At 36.8% G+C, this 20,372-nt stretch overlaps 1 protein-coding gene across 4 annotated transcripts in view; it reads right to left on the minus strand.

Annotated features, from left to right (window-relative positions):
- The window catches only part of FAM13A (family with sequence similarity 13 member A), a 330,683-nt gene that overhangs the window by 256,559 nt on the left and 53,752 nt on the right, over positions 1-20,372 (minus strand). For all 4 annotated transcript variants that reach the window (XM_030819119.1, XM_030819120.1, XM_030819121.1 and 1 more), the window contains one exon: positions 14,087-14,264. In XM_030819119.1, the coding sequence (XP_030674979.1) occupies positions 14,087-14,264 (178 nt within the window). The remainder of the gene's footprint in view (positions 1-14,086; positions 14,265-20,372) is intronic.

Consider the following 20,372-nt stretch of genomic DNA (forward strand, 5'->3'; position numbering starts at 1 on the left):
GAGTTTTAACTAAAACAGATCAAGAAGTGTTACAAGTTCTATTTTAACTCTGTAATCCTAAATAATACTTTCTACACTTCAGTTTTTTAATCTATAAAAATCTGAAAGTAACAACTATGTTTATGGATTTACCATGATGAATAGATAACTGAAGATACACTTTTTTATACACACAGAACTTAATAAGTACAAGTCTGTCATCTTTTATACAAAAATTCCTGGCTGTAAGTAAAAGAAAGAAAATGCTGTAAACTAAAGGATTTGAATGACGCAAGAAATATTTATAACCTAATGTTGTGTTTAAAAAGCACAATTAAGGCTGGGCGTGGTGGCTCACGCCTGTAATCCCAGCACTTTCGGAGGCCAAGGCAGGCAGATCACAAGGTCAGGAGATCGAGACCATCCTAGCTAACATGGTAAAACCCCATTTCTACTAAAAATACAAAAACAAAATTAGCCAGGCGTGGTGGCACCTGTAGTCCCAGCTACTAGGGAGGCTGTGGCGGGAGAATGGAGTGAACCCAGGAGGCGGAGCTTGCAGTGAGCCAAGATCATGCTACTGCATTCCAGCCTGGGGCAACAGAGCAAGACTCCGTCTCAAAAAAAAAAAAAAAAAGCAAAATTAAAAAGGTATATAAAATATAACTGATTAAAATTTTAAAAATGTATACACAGGGAAACGCTGGAAGAAAATAGATTTAAAAATTTAAAGCTATTATATCTAAGTAATAGGATTAGTGGGTAACTTTACTGTATACTTTACAATTTTGTGTTTTTTCAAGCTCCTAGAATTTAAGGAAGTAAAAATAAATAAGTTTGAAACTGGACTAAGTAGGGCAGATAGATCATTTTATTAGATGAAAGACTCAATATTAAAACATTTCAACTACACCTAGTTAAATCTAAAAAAAGCTCAATGCGAACTTTGAAACCTAGAAAATAATCATGAGATTCTTCTGGGAAAACATATGTACATACACAATTACCCAGGAAAATTCTGAAAAAGTATATTGTTCCTAATATTCAAATATAAAAGGTATGATTCTAGCACCAGAGAAGTCGATAAATCATAGTAGTACAGCAGAGCCTCTTTACCAAAATATATTTAGGAACTTCATATAGTGACAAAAGTGACATTGTAAATTACTTGGTAGAGTATGAATTATTCTTTATTGTTGTTTAGTTAGCAAGGTAATTGTTTGAAAAATTAAATCCTTAAGTCATAATGTATTCCAAAGCATTAATCGCTTTCACTAGGATTTGGGATCTAAATATTAAAATATTATAAATATGCTAAGATGAAATATGTGACTATTTAATAACTTTTAGATTACCAACTCATACCTTTTATAATAATTTCCACACTTTTAAGACTTAAATACTAAGAAAAATGAAACTGCAAAAAAACTAAGGGACAATATAAATAAATACTCTTCTATCCTTGAGGTAGAAGGCCTTTTAAAGATAACATCAGGCCGGGCGTGGTGGCTCACGCCTGTAATCCCAGCACTTTGGGAGGCCGAGGTGGGCAGATCACGAGGTCAGGAGATTGAGACCATCCTGGCTAACACGGTGAAACCCCGTCTCTACTAAAAATACAAAAAATTAGCCGTGCATGGTGGTGGGTGCCTGTAGTCCCAGCTGCTGGGGAGGCTGAGCCAGGAGAATGGTGTAAACCCAGGAGGCGGAGCTTGCAGTGAGCGGAGATCTGGCCACTGCACTCCAGCCTGGGCGACAGAGCCAGACTCTGTCTCAAAAAAAAAGAAAAAGATAACATCAAACCCAAGCAACACAAATTGATATAAAGAATTAACAAAATCTTTAAACGTCTTATGGCAACAATTAAAAAGCTTCAAAAATAAATCATAAGCTTAGAGAAATATTTCCAATACACAACAATACATTAATAGTTGTATTAAGAAAGGAACTCCTACAAATCAGTCATAAAAAAGACAAGTACCAGCTTGGGAAAACTCAAGGAAGAGAGTGAAAAGCAATGTACAAAAGAACTACATGGGAAAATACGCTTTTAAACTTGTTAACCTTGAAGTAATTAAATAAGCAAAAATGTCAAAAGAAACAATTTCATTTATTATATTGGCAAATATTAAAAAGAATAACATGAGTACTAGAGAAGGTATGGGAAAGGAGACACATTCATGTATTGCTGCTCACAGCATGAACTGGTGCGACCTTTCTAGAGCACAAATTTGATGATACGCATACCCTTTAACCAGCAAGTTTAATTCTAAAAGCGCATCCAACGAAAATAACTAGGTAAGTGTGAAAAATGTATGTTCAAGAATAGTTCCTGCAATGCTGTTTATAAGGGAAACAGTTATTGAGTGGTGATTAAGAGCTTGGAGCTGAGGAGCCAGGCCTTCTGGATTCAGAATCCTGACTCTAACCTCTTACTAGTCATGTGACCTTATGCAAGTTAAACTTTCTGTGCTTCAAGTTTCCTCACGTGTAGAGATAATAATAGCACTTGCCTCATAGGGTTTTGAGGATAAAATGAAGAAATATATACAAAGCATCTATAACATTACCAGGAAACTAGTAAGAACTCAATAAATATTGCCTATTATTATTTTTGCCAAGAAAAAAAAAGTAATTGGCCAGGCACGGTGGCTCACCCCTGTAATCCCAGCATTTTTGGAGGCTGAGGCAGGCAGATCATGAGGTCAGGAGTTCAAGACCAGCCTGACCAACATGGTGAAACCCTGTCTCTACTAAAAATACAAAAATTAGCCGGGCGTGGTGGCACATGCCTATAATCCTAGCTACTTCGGAGGCTGAGGCAGAAGAATCGCTTGAACCCGGGAGGTGGAAGTTGCAGTGAGCAGAAATCATGCCACTGCACTCCAGCCTGGGTGACTCCAACTCAAAAAACCAAAAAGTAATTAATTTTTCTAATTGCATTCTAAATGCAATTTATAAAATGGCTTAAATAAATTGTATTGCTCAAAAGATCAGAATGCTATGCTGTCGTTAAAAATGATGATGTAGAATTACATGTATAAGCATGAGACATGCCATGATAAACAATAGTAAGTTTTTAAATAAGGGTTGTAAAGTAGTATTACTTTATTATCCCATCTTTAATCATGTGAGCATGCAGAGAAAACAAGATGAAGGCACATAAGCTGACATGTGTGGATAAAGTCTGGTTTATAAGCTGACGTGTGAACAGGGATTAAGTCTGGTTAGTAGAATAATGGATGGTTTTTATTTTTATCTTTATACTGTGGGGGGGTTTTGTCTGAAAACATTTTGTTTGGCCATGAGCATACGTTACTTTTGTAATAAAAACAAATTTATACACATTTTGAAATGGTAAGTAGTAAGCCAATTATCACAGTTACAAGTGGCAGTAGGATTGCCAGCACAGAACTACAGGCAATGAAGTAGGTGCTACATAGGGCTGGTGCAGATTTAGGCAGAGAAAGGCCAAACTTTCCAGTCACCCATTCTTTAATATTCCAAAAACATATTTATAGAGAATATCAATAACAAATATAATTATGCTAAAAATTAAGGGAAAATTTTGCATTTTATAAACATACAACAGGTTATAAATATATAAATATGTGAGCCTAGGGCTTGGGCTTAATTTTTAAAAATTTCAACTATTTATACTTTTCAATCTAAATTACCAGTTTCTAAAAGTAATTTTTGGGTTGCAAACCAAATATAGCTGCTTAACAGCAGTTAGCAGGTAAAACGACAGCAACATTATAATATCTGGTTATATATCATGTTCGTGTCTACAAATTTAGCTGATATCATCTAATATTTAATGGTGTAAATATTATACCAGTAAATTAAACTCTAACTTACTGTGTTGTTTTTCTGCAAGATTTGAAGACCAATAGCAGTTTTAAAACTTTTTTGGTGCTGCCACTAAGAAAAAATGTAACATCTTGGATAGAAGAATAAGTGGAAGGGCTTATCATTCAAAATATGAAACTGACTTATCTTTGAAAGTTTCAGGAATACCTACAAAATTACTTTTTATCTTAGTGGTTAGTACTGAAACACTTGTTTCAAGGAATAGAATTAATTTACCTATCTATAGACAAAAGGCGCAAGACGCAGAGATATGAAGCAAAATTTGATCAAAATGACTTACTCATCAGTAGCAATAGCAAATTTAATTATTAGAGATTAAAGACATACATGTTATCAAATTGTATGAATTAAGTGTGCACAATGAGTTTAATGCAAAGTGCCAAGAATACTAACAGACAAACAAAAAACCCAGAACCAAAAGCCGAGGCTGAGGTCTGTTTATCAATATCACTTAATCAGATTTTTAAATACACTCCAAACAACGGCAAATAAAAAATATTTAGGTATTTCTAATATAATGAATCTCATGCATACCCAACGTTATCCTTAAATATTCTTAAAGTATAAAATCTCTCACCTAATCTTAAGAAAATAGATTTTCCCAATGTATTAGAACTGTCTGCTACATCATTAGGTACACAGTGCCTTAGAGCAGATCCTCCAGAAACCCAAAGAAAACAAGGCAATGATGAGGACGTTGGTGTATTATTTTGACAGCAGGGATACCAGGCAGGGTGGGTGAGAAAAGGAGGCAAGCAGGGATGTGAAATAATATAAAGTATGCATAGCTCTTTCACAAAGAACTACAAAGACACATAACAGTTTGCTCGACAGATGCTTTGCTTGGCAGTCTGGAATTCCCCAGATAAGCTGCAAGGAGAAGCCATGGGATGAAGAAATACTTAATGTGTTCCATGGGAAGAAGAAAAAAAGTCCATGTTTCCTCCTGACTCCTATTTAACTGCTCTAGATTCCCAGGTTGCCATATCCCATGCCTTTGATACCCTCTCAGGAATTAAGATCCGAGTCTAGGGTTCAAAAGTGATGGCAGAAGCCAGAAACTCTGAGCAGGTGGCTTGTTGACCCAGCTATTAGGCAGAAGCCAAGGAGAAAAATCCAGCATTCCCAAGGCAGGAGAAAGGTCCAAGCCAGGTGGAAGCACATTGGTCTGAGAGGCGGGTAGAGTCAAGGCAACCTGAGGAGGTCAGAAGGTGTCTGATACAAGTACTAAGTTGAAGAAGTTGGCTTGTGTTGAGAAATTTTACTGGGCAAGAACATTTTCTATTCCATTAAATATTAACAAGCATACTCAATACTGTAAGAAGCTTGTTCTAAGTGAGAACTATGACAACTGAGGTTAAGGGGAATGTATGTCTTCCATCTCATGTTTCTAAAGAGCCCAGTTCATTAACTAGTACGATGGGCAGAGCCCATAAAACCTGATCTTTCCTTTAATGCAATTTTAAATGTATTTAATTAAATGCACATGGATTCCAACTCTGCCAATTGCTTACTATGTATGAGGACTTTCTCTTACAGTCTCACTTAAATTTCAAAGCAAACTCTGTGGGTCCTGTTTTACAAAAATTTAACAGGAAAATAAACAATGCAGGTCAAATCTACCTGCATTAGTAGAATAAGGACTACTAACAGGCAGAATAAGAACTAGACTAACTTAGTTTTATATGTCATGCTATCCAAACCACTGAAAACCCAATACTCATTTTAATAACTATCAAAACTTATGGAAGCAATTCCTGCTAATTTCTAAGAATAATAAAGTATTCAGGAGGACTTTTATTTGTCTTAGAAACTGGGATATTGGGGATTTCCTTAGAAAAATCATATACAACATATATAGCTCACAGTCCAAGGTTTAATGAATTTTTAAAATAAAATATTTATGTAATGACTCTGTGAGGTGATGCCCAGGTGTCTCCTTCATGCCAGAAGTATTCGTTATCCACCCCATCCCACTGAAAGTGTTGCCTGCTTATGGCTCATGGCTAAGTCCTTCTTCTGAGACTACACCATGTCCCTGGCACAGCTCACCTCCAGTGACTGATGGAAATGGGGTAAAGGGACTAAACTCTTTGATTCAACTAGGGATTTATCTGAAAGGTCATCCCATCTTCTAAGCTCCCCTGGGACTGAATGAATCCTGTGTTACAACTTGATGGCAGTTCAACTTCTGCGTAATCCTACCTTCCTCTTTTCCTTATAGGTATAAGGAAAGTGGTTTCAAAAAGTACTACCCAATAAAACTTCTGCTTGAAAACTTTGTCTCAGAGTTATACCTTGGATAACCCAACCTATTATATGAAGTGGTAAAATAATAGTGAAAATGAGGAGACAAAGTAATATGGAGAGGAAAATTAGAGTTTTAAGTGTGATTACAATGGATAAAAGAGACTAAAAATAAATAAAATAAGTATTGAACAAGGAAAAATAAAACCTGAGGACCTAACAGGAAAATGGCAAAAGACACAAACAGGTATATGAGGAAAAAGACACATGGCCCTTAAATACAAATAAAAATGTTTAGCTTCATTTATAAGAAAACACATGCAAATTAAAACTATATTGGTATTAGTAATGAACAATCTAAAAATAAAACTGAGAAAACAATTACATCTAGAATAGCATCTAAAAGAAAAAAATACTTAAGAATAGATTTAACAAAGTAATTGCAAAACTTGTACCCTGAAAAACAAAACATTATTGCAACAAATTAAGGACCTAAGTAAACGGAAAAATATTTCATGCTCACATATTGGGAGATTTAATTCTGCTAAAATGGCAATAGAGTACTCTCCAAATTGGTCTCCAGATTCAACAGAACATCCTATCAAAATATTAGCTAACTTTTTTGTAGAAACTTACAAACTGAGCCTAAAATTTGTATAGAAATACAATGAACCCAGACTAGCCAAAATAATTATGAAAGGAAGAACAAACTTGGAGTATTGAAACTTCACGATTTCAAAACTCATTAAAAAGCTATAGAATTATCAAAATACTATGATACTGACATAAGAACAGATATACAGATCAATGGACTAGAACTATGAGTTCAGATATAAGCCCCAATAATTGTGGTCAACTTATTTTTGACAAGAGTGCTGAGATAATTCAATGGGGAAAAACAATCTTCAACAAACGATGCTGGGACAACCGGACAGCCACATGCAGAGAAATGAAGTTAGACTCCTTTATACCATTCACAAAAGTTAACTCCAAAATAGCTCCATAGACCTAAACATAACAGTCAGAACTATAAAACTCTTAGAAGATGAATAAATCTTCATGATCTTGGTTAGCCAAAATGTTCTCAGGTACAACACAAAAAGCGTAAGTGACAAAAGAAAAAACAGATACGCTGGACTCCATCAAAAATAAAAACCTCTGTGCTTGAAAGGACACGATCAAGAAAATGAAAAGGCAACTTATAGGAGAAAACATTTACAAATCCTGTACCTCAGAAGGAATTTATATGCAAAGTATATAAACAACTCTTACAACTCAATAATAAAGACAATAAATCAACTTAAAAATAGGCAGAAGATCTGAATAAACATTTCTCCAAAAATATACAAATGGCCAATAAGCACATGAAAATATTCAATGTCATTAGTAATCAGGGAAATGCAAATCAAAACCAAAACGAAATAGTGTTTCATACCCACAGGAATGGAATCAAAAAGATATTAACAACGGCTGACAAGGATGTAGAGAAATTGGTTCGCCCATACATTGCTGATGGGAATGTACATGGCCATGTGTCTTTCTCTTCATATATTTTTATCTTTTGCCATTTTCCTATTAGGTCCCCAGGTTTTATTTTTCTTTGAATATTTATTTTATTTTAGTCTCTTTTTGCATGATAAGCACATCCCATTGCTGATGGGAATGTATGAGGTAACAAATGCATGAGGGAATGTAAAACAGTGCAGCCACTTCAGTAAATATTTTGGTAGTTCCTCAAAATTTAAACAGTTACCATGAGACCCAACAATTCTACTCCTAGTTATATACCCAAGAGAAATGAACACATAATTCTACACATGGACATGTACACAAATGTTCATAGCAGCATCATTCGAAATAGCCAGAAACTAGAAGTAATACAAATGCCCATCAACTAATGAGTTGATAAACACATCAACTGGTATATCTCTACACTGAAATATTATTCTGCCATACAAGGAATGATGTACTGACACATGCTACAAAATGGATGAGCCTTGAAAACATTTTGCTAAGTGAAAGAGTCCAGTCAGAAAAGAACATATATTGTACGATTCCATTTGTATGAAATGCCCAAAATAGGCAACTCTCTAGACACAGAAAGTAGATAAGTGGTTGCCTAGAGTCAGGTTGTTGTACAGAGTGATTGGGAAGAAATGGGAAGTGACTGCTAACAGTATAGCATTTCTTTTGTGGGTGACGAAAATATTCCAAAAGTGACTGTAGTGATGGTTACAGAATTCTGTACCTATTCAAAACCAACAAATTATATACTTCACACGGCAAATTGTATGGTATATAAATGGTGTCTCAATAAAACTCTTAAAACTTAAAAAATCCACACTGGGATATCACATCTGACCTATCAGACTGGCAAGACTTCAAAATTTTTGCGAAATCCTCTTGGCAAGACTGAAAAACGGACACTCATACACGCTGCTAATAGACATGTATCACTGACTCATCCTCTATGGAGGGGAATTGGGGCTTTCTAATAATATAGAGGGATTTGTTCTTTGACCCAGAAATCTCACATTTAGGAATTAATCTTGGTGATACATATGCACAAGTTTATTTGATGTGGGATCATATCTAATAGTAAAAGACTGGAAACAAATGACCATCAGAAAAGTACCATTGACTAAAACTTACTTTGTCCAAGCAATGAAGTAATACACAAGCACAAAAAAGAATAAAAAAAAATAAACTGTTGGAATGATCTCTAAGATTTGCAGATAAAAAGCGAAGTGAAGAACAGTGTAAGGAAGACACAGAAATAAGAATGCACACATATAGACATCACATAATACACAAAACATAACTACATATACACACTTATTTTTACCAAAAGAAACATTGAAGGATAAGCCAGAAACTAATACAAATGTTTTCCAAAGACAGCAAGAGGTTGAACAGTATAGAAAGAATAATGATAAAAGGGAAACTTCTGAGTAAACCTCTTTCTCTTTACATAATTTTCACTTTTTTTTTTTTTTGAGATTGAGTCTTGCCTTATCTCCCAGGCTGGAGTGCAGTGGCACGATATCAGCTTACTGCAACCTCCACCTCCCGGGTTCAAGTGATTCTCATGTCTCAGTCTCTCAAGTAGCTGTGATTACAGGCACCTGCCACCACACCTGGCTAATTTTTGTATTTTTAGTAGAGATGTGGTTTCACCATGTTGGCCAGGCTGGTCTTGAACTCCTGACCTCAAGTGATCTGCCTGCCTCGGCCTCCCAAAGTGGTGGGATTACAGGCATGAGCCACCGCGCCCAGCCAATTTTCACTTTTAAGCCACGTAAATGTTATAAAAATTTAAACAAAATTACATTGAAAAGGAAAAGAAGCTCTGCATTCTAAAATTGGAAATGGACTGAAACAAGTGAACTCAAATATATGCCAAATGGCGAAGACAACAACCCTTTACTTTGAATGCATACTCTTAGCCAGATATAGGGACAATATGGACTGCCAGGATGTCTTAAACATTACTCAGTGGTTTCCCTGATGTTGTGACACTTTACTTACATCTATACATAAAATACACATTTTATGTATATTATGGAGAAAAGCAAATAAATATTCTTATTTTTTAGGAAGCAAGATTTTCACTGTCAGAGTATAGAGATACAAATATGAAATCAAAGTTGTTAAGAGAGAATATTATAATGTTAAAATTAAACTCAAAATATCAATATAAATCCATTATTTCTTCCATTCAGTCATTCCATCATTCAAGTATTCATTTCTTTATTAATTTCCTTGCTCTAGAAGTCATTAAGACCTAGATGCAAATAACTTAGCACCCAGATCTTGGCTTCTAAATGTAATTCTTCCATAAAAGAAACCAAAGCCCCTTAGAGAAATGGTTAATTCCATCCTGAGACATCATCTTTAGCTAGAAAGGCAGAAATACTATTACAGGGTTTTGTCAAAAGGACACAGTTGCCTGACTAAAGGGACTCCCACAACTGCCAAATTTGGGACAATTTGAGCACAGGAAAATTTAATGTTGTTCATTCCCCACTGACAAGGGAAAGCTCTTCTTTATAGAAGAATATCACTAAAAGAAAAAGAAAAAAATACCAGTAGAGTTTAAAAATCAACATTCTACATCCCAAAAAGAAAAAACTGAATCAGGCTAGGATTTTCAATAGACAATCAAACTGATAGTGTATTGGGAGGAACATACATTTGCATGATGCCCAAGTAGTCACCTAATGAATTACTTGCTAATTGCAAAGGGAGTGCCACAGCCTTACAATAGAGAGATTTGAAAGTGGTGACTTTAACTAACAAAGCAAACTAAGCATCAATAAGTGTGAGACAACTTAACATTACATGGCTTCTAATGGGATGCAACATTAAGGATACAATATCACTGATCGAAGTATTCTGGCCAAAAAACTTAATCTGAATATAACTAAGATTTTATATCTCACTTATAGATTATAGTAGATTCAGAGGATAGAAAAACGACTTAACCACACCACAAGAAAATAATCAGACAAATCCACACCGTACAATACTCCACAGGATGATGTCTGGTTTCTTAAAAACTCAATGTGGTTGCATCAGGAAAAACAGCTAATGTACGCTGCGCTTAACACCTAGGTGTTGCAGCAAACCACCATGGCACATGTCTACCTATGTAACAAACCTGCACATCCTGCGCATGTATCCAGGAACTTAACATTAAATTAAATTAAATTTTTTTTCAAAAGTCAATGTGGTTGAAAAAAAAAGTTGTGGTTAAACACAAACAAAACAGTGTGGGCACCCTGCACATGGGTGTGCACATATGGAAGGACTGTCTTTATTAAGACATACTAAAGAGGCCTAACAACCAAGTAGAATGGATGAACCATTGGATCCTCTTCTGAGAAAAATAAATTGGAACAACCAACCCAAATGTCCAACAACGATAGACTGGATTAAGAAAATGTGGCACATATACACCATGGAATACTATGCAGCCATAAAAAATGATGAGTTCGTGTCCTTTGTAGGGACATGGATGAAACTGGAAAACATCATTCTCAGTAAACTATCGCAAGGACAAAAAACCAAACACCGCATGTTCTCTCTCATAGGTGGGAATTGAACAATGAGAACTCATGGACACAGGAAGGGGAACATCACACTCTGGGGACTGTTGTGGGGTGGGGGGAGGGGGGAGGGACAGCATTAGGAGATACACCTAATGCTAAATGACGACTTAATGGGTGCAGGAAATCAACATGGCACATGGATACATATGTAACAAACCTGCACATTGTGCACATGTACCCTAAAACCCTAAAGTATAATAAAAAAAAAGAAATAAAATTAAAAAAAAAACAAAAAAAAAAAAACAAAATGAATTGTGACAAATTGGGATACTTGAATGGACTCTCCAAATGATATGATGGAATTGTCCATTTTCTTAGGCATAATAAGGTATATTATAGTTATGTAGCAAAAATTCCTCATTTTTAAGGATGCATGATTAAGTATTTAACAGTGAAATAGCTGAGGTCTGCAACTTAGTTTCAAATGATTCAACAAAAAAAAACATATTTACATATATACAGAGAAAAAGTGCATTTGTTTTATCTAGTTAATGAGAAAATGTATAATCATTACGCTCCTTCAAATTGTATGACTGAAATTTTTCATATTATGAAAACAGGGGAAAAGCTTGAAAAAACCAGTTAAGTTCTAGTAAATTGATAAATATGAAAATAGGAGTTAATGAAATAGAAAAATTTTAAGGCAAATGTATTCAATAAAGTTAAAAATGGATTATTCGAGAGGAATAACAAATAGACAAAATGCTTGGCTACTCTGGCCAAGATAGTGAGAAGGCAAAAATTAACATTAGAAAAGAGAAAGAAGATGTAACAACAGATAAGAAAATTTAAAAATTTAAATGAATTATTGTATAACCTTATACCACATACATTTCAAAAACTACATGAGGGTCGGGCCTGTAATCCCAGCACTTTGGGAGGTGGAGGCGGGAGGATCACTTGAGGTCAGGAGTTTGGGACCAGCCTGGCCAACATGGTGAAACTCCGTGTCTACTAAAATCCCCAAAATTAGCCAGGCATGGTGGTGGGCGCCTATAATCCCAGCTACTCAAGAGACTGAGGCAGGAGAATTGCATGAACCCAGGAGGCAGAGGTTTCAATGAGCTGAGATCTCACCACTGCACTCCAACCTGGGCGACAGAGCCAGACTCTGTCTCAAAAAAAAAAAAAAAAAAAAAAGCTACATTAAATGACTGATCTGTTAAGTAAATGGAATTTGTCAAGAATACTAAAACTAGCTAAGCATTAGTTTAAACACCTGAGTTGGCCAGGCACAGTGGCTCATGCCCGTAATCCCAGCACTTAGGGAGGTCGTGGCAGGCGGATTGCTTGAGTCCAGAAATTCGAGACCAGCCTGGGCAACATGGTGAAACCTCATCTCTACAGAAAATACAAAAATTAATTGGGCATGGTGGCATGTGCCTGTAGTCCCAACTACTCAGGAGGCTGAAGTGGGAGGATTGCTTGAGCCTGGAGGGTGGAGATTGCAGTGAGCTGAGATCATAACCCTGCACTCTAGCCTGGGTAACAGAGCAAGACTGTCTCAAAAAGAACAAAACAGGTTAAATTGGTATATTTTATTTTATGTATATTTTACAACAATAGAAAAACTGTAAAACCATACTAATTCGAACCTATAATAAATACTCATTACTTATTGATATTCTGACTAACTAGAGCAGATTACCAGAAATTCCAGATCAAGCCCAATTTCTAAGTTAGTAATGAGGTATGGAACTGTGTTTAATGCTTACTAAATAAGCATTCTATTTACAAATTCATTTTTATCTGTTCTAGAATCTAGGTTTCAGAATTACTCAACAGTTTTCTACTTACACCTTTCTCACATGTAAGTCACCAAACAAAGGTTTACTGGGCAGAGCAAATATGAGAACAAATACAGACTTTTTACTATCACTGAGCTTCTGAATAAGACAAAAAATTAGTGGATCCTGCATCTGAGATATTCATTCACGAGACCCTAACATATCCTATGAAATGCCATTATTTAAAAGTTAACACCTTTAGAATTACAATCAGGATAGTTATTACAGTAGAACTTCTACCCAAATTAGGCTGTGAATGACCTGGAACCCTGTAGTCACTAGGATCTAAGCCAGAATCTATATTTAGACAGTCATTCTGAGGACTGTAATATTACTAGTTCTGGGCAGCTGAATAAGCCTGTATATTAATGAAGTGGAGAAGTAGATATGCTATTAAAAAAAAAAGTTGCTGAGTTTCTGAGAGCTTTTGGAGTGTAAATGTTCTCTCTCTCTTAACTAGAAGGAATGTATTTGATATCAAAGGTGATTAATAGGAGAGTTAAAAGCAAAGTCCCTGGATTGCAGGATCATGTTTCACGTATCAAAAATTAAAGAGCTTTATGGAATAAGAAGGAGAATAAAATAGGAAGCTTTACAAAAGTTCCTGTGGCTAGCAACAAAGAATCTACTAAAATAGACTAGTTTATTTCCAGTAAATGAAGCTGAGGTTATATTTTTCTGATACTGGCATAGTCTGTTCATAATTTTCCATCTATTGGCAATAACTTGAACTTTATTACTGTTTAAAAATTATTCACTATGTCATATTCCTTCTCTTTCTGCTAATCAACATTTCTGATTACAGAGTTTTTAAATGCCCCTTTTAATTAAAATATAACTTATTTCCAGATTTTTAAATAAGGCTATTTGATTTATTGCAAATTATAGTTTTGTAAAAAGGGTATAGCTACCTTCTTCAAATTGGGATGAAAAACAAGGCTAACATGCCCCAGAACAAGATACAACTTCTCCAAAATAAGCTGGCTGAATTTTCAGACTGAAATATGCTTCTACATCCCAGTAATTTCAGACAGTAGTAAACACAAAGGGGGACATGATGATATTAACAGCAAAACTCCACTAACTTACTGAAAGCAATTTGGCCCAAATACAGTGGCGAGATTGTGAACATTCATGCGATTCTGCACATGATGCTTGGCTACTTTTGTCAAGAACTGGCAAAGGTACTTGAGGAGGCAGTAGTGGGTGTCTGGCAGCTCTTCTATTAAGTCTCTTAAGCTATTCTCCTGAACATCATTTCTGCCATCTGGAAAAAAAAAGAATAAAAATGTTCTCAGGTATATTTCACAGTAACAACAACAAAAGCACATAGGTGTAATACATTCTAACATTTTATTCAGAAAAAAACTCGTGAGAGACTGAGATAGGCCTTGCGTATTTGACTTTATGTTAAAGAATTACTAACTTATTGTAGTCCCAGCTACTCAGGAGGCTGAGGCAGGAGAATGGTGTGAACCCGGGAGGTGGAGCTCGCAGTGAGCCGAGATTGCACCACTGCACTGCAGCCTGGGCGACAGGGCAAGACTCCGTCTCAAAATAAAAAATAATAATAATAATAAAAAATTACTAACTTATGCAAAAAAACCACAAGGTTTGTTCAGTGCACCAAATGGGTCTGTGTTTCAATTTAATGTTTTCGTCCCCAAATTAAGACAATGGTTAGGTTTTTGATCCCCAGTGGAATCTTCCATTTGATTTTTGTCTTCAAGTTTGTCAAAACCAGGATTCTTTTGAGTAAAATTTGATATGAGAGACCTTCAAGGGACACCATGGGAGATGCTAAACTTAGTGATCAAGATACTGTACACAGAGAAAACTGAAGGAAACTTTTAATTCCTAAACAGCTTTTTAATCTTGACAAAGATTATCTCCTTGACCAATCTCTAGTCAGACTTCTCTGAGCTTTTTTTCAACTAAGCCCTGTTCTGGGCGTGTCCTCAAGAGTCCACTTTTAGTAAGAATACTGCTAAGTCAGTTCAGCCAAGATCCCCACCCTTCATATCTGATAACCCTCCATATCTGACCAAATTACTCATTTCCTACCAACCTCTAAATGATGTCCGATCACCTTAGCCTGCCTTCAGCAAGAAACTTGTTAGGTCTGTTTAGCCATAATCTCTCCTGACCCTTGAGATTTCCTCTTAGTAATTTTCCACCCACTGACTGCTGCCTATTCCAACCCTGGTATATGGTCATGTAATTCCCACTTTCCCTTGTATTCCAAGTTGAGCCCAATCTCTCTGCCCCGCTGCAAAACCCCAAATGCAGTAGTCCCTCTAGCTATCATAAAAGTCCTGAATAAAGATTGCCTTACCATCTTTAACAGGTGTCAGAATGAATAACTTCTTCTTCTTCTTTTTTTTTTTAAGGAGTCTCACTCTTGTCATCCAGGCTGGAGTGCTGTGGCACAATCTCAGCTCACTGCAACCTCTGCCTCCTAGGTTCAAGCGATTCTCCTGTCTCAGCCTCTTGAGTAGCTGGGATTGATTACAGGTACGCACCACCATGACCAGCTAATTTTTGTATTTTTAGTAGAGATGGCATTTCACCATGTTGGCCAGGCTGGGGCCTCCCAAAGTGTTGGGATTACAGGCGTGACCCACCACACCCGGCCAGAATAACTTTTTCTTTAACAATATCTAACATGTCATACAGTTCTGAATTTGATATGTATTTCTCATACAAAAGACTAATAACCCAGCATACACCCCAAAATGTCTAACGATATATCAAAATTCATAGGCATACATATGAAGTTTCTCTCAAGTCTCAAAGATTTGTTTTGCCAATACTTAAATACAGTAAAATTGCTAAGTTTTGTGACTTTGTATAATGCTTTCTCTCTGAAGAAAATAAAAATATTTTATAACAAATACAGCAGTTTAGAGGAATGACTATAATCCATTACTTTAACAGACATCTAAGAGAATAAAAATGTAATTCAATTATAATTAATAAGCAGTTGTATTGCCTACATAAGTCAGCTTTAGCCAGTTAAGTGAAGAAGAAACAGAAAAATGAGGGAAATGAGATACAAAATCAGATAATTAATCAGTGTTACAAAGCACCTGGATAACATCATGCTACAGACAGGAAGTGAAAACATACAGCAAATCAGACACAGCGACACTGAGAGGCTTCAGAGCCCAAGATCAGAATGAAGGCTCAAGTCATTTCTGCGGTGAGGAACCTGGTTCTGCTACCTACTACTTATGTGACCTACATTGTATTGTTTATAATGACTATTTTCCACTGCACTATGACCTTAAATAGCAGGGATATATAAGATATTGAAATAATTAAGTTGGAGTGATTAAGAACTAATTGGAGATACCCATTTCTCATGCCTTTATATTATGAAAATAAACAAATAATGAACCAAGAGAAAATGTTCTGCCTTCTTTTTTATGGTGACTAATTCAAAGTGAGTCTATGGGATGTTTTCATGGGTGTTTGCTCTCTGTTTAAAATTGTGGTCTGATTGTCAGCATTTAAAGATACAAGCAACAGCATTACAACAGCCTTGATAATCAGCTTCTGGCCTTCTGGCTCTGAAATGAAACCTCAAACCATAAGGCAGGCAATGTGTAAAGATACCAGGTCTAATAAAATGAAGATTCAAAATAATTATGAATGTATGACAATAACATCTTTGAAAAAGCAGCAGCATTTTCATCATTTTCCAATTTCTGAAATACGACAAACAATTTTTCCAGGAAATAAAACAGGCAAACAATGGGAAGGGAGACACATGTATTTAGAGAGTTTCATGTTTAGCAAAATGACATAAAATCATTTATGGCGGCTGGGCGCAGTGGCTCACGCCTGTAATCCCAGCACTTTGGGAGGCCGAGGTGGGCAGATCACAAGTTCAGGAGTTCAGGACAAGCCTGACCAACATGATGAAACCCTGTCTCTACTAAAAATAACAAAAAGTAGCCAGGCATGGTGGCATGGCACCTGTAATCCCAGCTACTCAGGAGGCTGAGGCAGGAGAATTGCTTGAACCTGGGAAGTGGAGGTTGCAGTGAGCCGAGATTGTGCTACTGCACTCCAGCCTGGGCAACAGAGCAAGACCCTGCCTCAAAAAAAAAAAAATCGTTTATGGCCTGAATGGAAGAATCACAAAATATATTCTGAAAAGTCAAAAGTAACTGAGAAATATCTTAGATCTACCTCCTTCCATTTCCACAACATTTTTGTTTCCTGTGATGGAAGATAGATTCATGGATTCCTGGATTCACCCACTGGGCAAGGATATGAGTGTCCTCTACATCAGTGGCTTTGACAGCAGCACACCCACATTTATAATTTACCTCTTGAATCCCTGTTCAAATATACTGACAGTACAGTAAAGACCTTAATTTATTAGCATGACATTTTGCCTCATCTCTTTTCATGCAGGTTAATTATGTATCTGCATTTTGTAAAGTGTTTCCGGAAATATCTGGTAAATATTACCATTACTGCCAGCCTGCTGCAACCCTACAAATAAGATTTCCTACATATGAGAATAATAACTGCTCAACACCTTCAGAGGAGGCTTGTAGAAGAATGCCTAGGGTAGCAGCATGGGGGCAGTGGTGGTACAAATGTGCCTATTAGGAAGATGCCTTCTGATGCTTGCGAGAAAGAAGGCTCATAATAATTGGCAGGGTGTGGTGGCTCATGCCTGTAATTCCAGCACTTTAGGAGGCCAAGGTGGGCGGATTGCTTCAGCCCAGGAGTTTGAGACCAGCCTGGGCAACATAGTGAAACCCCGTCTCTACAAAAAATACAAAAATTAGCTGGGCGTGGTGGCACATGCCTGTAGTCCCAGCTACTTGGGAGGCTGAAATGGGAGGATCGCTTGAGCTTCAGGAGGTCAAAGCAGAAGTGAGCCATGATTATACCACTGCACTCCAGCCTGGGTGACAGAGTGAGACCCTGTCAAAAAAAAAAAAAAAAATTCCTAATAATTACTTTGCTATGGCTTTATTTTTTGATTTATTGATATCTAAATACAATAAACACTGCCTTATACATTGATGTTCTTATATTTATATTGATAATTATGATGGCTCACTTAAGGTCTCACATTATAAAAGTTCCCAATGCTTCTATTTTTGTTTACATGCATCCAAAATGTATATTTGTTGCACACTATGTATGATGTTTATCATACACTTTCTATGTGTCTAACATTCTTTAACACCAGGGGGAAGGCATTAAACAATGCTGTGATGGTTAATATTGAGTGCCAACTTGACTGGATTGAAGGATGCAAACTATTGTTCCTGGGTGTGTCTGTGGGGGTGTTGCCAAAGGAGATTAACATTTTAGTCGGTGGACTGGGAGAGGCAGACCCACCCTCAGTCTGGGTGGGCACCATCTAATCAGCTGCCAGCGCAGCTAGAATAAGAGCAGGCAGAGGAACACGGAAGGACTAGACTGGCTCAGTCTTCTGCCCTCCATCTCTCTCCCATTCTGGATGCTTCCTGCCCTTGAACATCAGACTTCAAGTTCTTCAGCTTTTGGACCCTTGGTCTTACACCAGACCCACTCTTGGACCCTTGGATTTTCCAGGAGCTCTTGGGCCTTCGGCCACAGACTAAAGGCTGTGCTGTGGGCTTCCTTACTTTTGAGGTTTTGGGATTCAGACTGGCTTCCTGGCTCCTTAGTTTGCAGATGGGCTATTATGGGACTTCACCTTGTGATCATGTGAGCCAATACTCCTTAATAAGCCATATATCAATCTATTCCATTAGTTCTGTCCTTTTAGAGAACTCTAATACAAAAGCAAACTCCACGCTTTCATGAAACATATTCTAATCGAGGGGAGGACAGACAATTTAAACATGTTTAAAATATATGTAAAGTGGTAACATACATGCTATGAAGAAATAGAAAGCAGGATAAAGTGGAGTAAAGCAGAGTGATGTCAGGGTACAAGATGTTATTTCACTCAACATGGTCAGGGAGGCCCCTCTGATACCATGACACTTGAGCAGAGCTGAAATAAGGAAGTGTGTAGTAGGCAAGGAAACAGCACACGCAAAGGGCCTGAGGTGGAGGTACTGGGGCTGGGGCCAAGTGGTGGTGGGTGGAGAGAGTAGCAGGAGATGAAATGGGGAGACAATGTAGAGAGGGAAAGGACAGATCATTACTGTCTGACTAAATTTGACTAAAAGCTATGGTCTTTTCTTGTTTTGTTTTGTTTCCTGTGCGAGGGTTTTGAGCTGTGGGGAGACATGATGTGCCTTGAGGACCACTCTGGCTGCTCTGCTGAGTCTAGACTGTAGGGGCACAGTTGAAAGCAGCAAGATTACTTAAGAGGCTACTGTAACCATCCCGAAGGAAAGGGCCTGGGGCCTGGGGCCTGGATCAGGCTGATGCTGATGGGATGGTTAGACATGGGGGCAGATTCAGAATGCAATTTAAATTTGTCTTATGTTGGAAGTTGTTTTATTCATTTAATCATTCCAAAAACATTTATTGAGTGACGACTCTGTTCCAGGCACCATTCTGAGCATTTGAGATAAATCCGTAAATAAAATAAACAGAAAATCCCTACCCTCATGGAGCCTACCATCTAGCAGGTGAGACATTAGGCAATAAATATAGTAACAGGGCTAGGGGAATTGGGAGTACCTGGACCAGGGTGAAGGCTAGTGATAGAGATTATAAATAAGATTGCCAGGAAGGTCTCCTTGAAATGTAGTTGATGTCTCCAGCTAAAGTTTAAAAAAAAAAAATCTATAAACTGGCAAATATAAGCTCTTTTAGAGTTGGTGGTTGAGTTTCAACCATCTTTTAAACACCCTCCATGCCTTGCATATTAAAAGAGCTCAAGACATTGTTTTAAAGAATGATACACATTTTTAAGACACACAGTAAGACAAACTAGCATAGGAATACGGTACTTCTACATTTCAAATATATTTTAAAGAAATGTGGAATAATTTAGTCCATTTATAGAATTTGCTGAGTTGGATGGAATATTACTGTTAGGTAGGAATCAGATTACAGATAGTATCTAAATAGAAGAAAAAGCTCCTTTAGTGGTCACAGAGAAAGGACACTCAGCAATAAAATTCCATACACGGGCCTCAGAAACAGAAGTGAAATGCACCTCTGCAGATGTATTAACATGTCAACTGCTTTAAACTTATTAAATTGGAATAAAAACTAGGATCATATGCTATAATTCATAAGTCCAAAAATTCTAAGAAAACTTTGCAGATGGAAATAATGGTTCACAATTAAAATAGTAATCATTTTCCTTGACATCAATCTTTTCTTAGGACAAAAACTATCTCTCTCCATTAGTGAAAAGTGCTACTTCAAATTATTCAAGTTTTCTTGAAAGTTCTCA

The sequence above is a fragment of the Nomascus leucogenys genome, chromosome 9 (assembly GCF_006542625.1).
Source record: "Nomascus leucogenys isolate Asia chromosome 9, Asia_NLE_v1, whole genome shotgun sequence".
Classification (NCBI taxonomy): Eukaryota; Metazoa; Chordata; class Mammalia; order Primates; family Hylobatidae; genus Nomascus; species Nomascus leucogenys.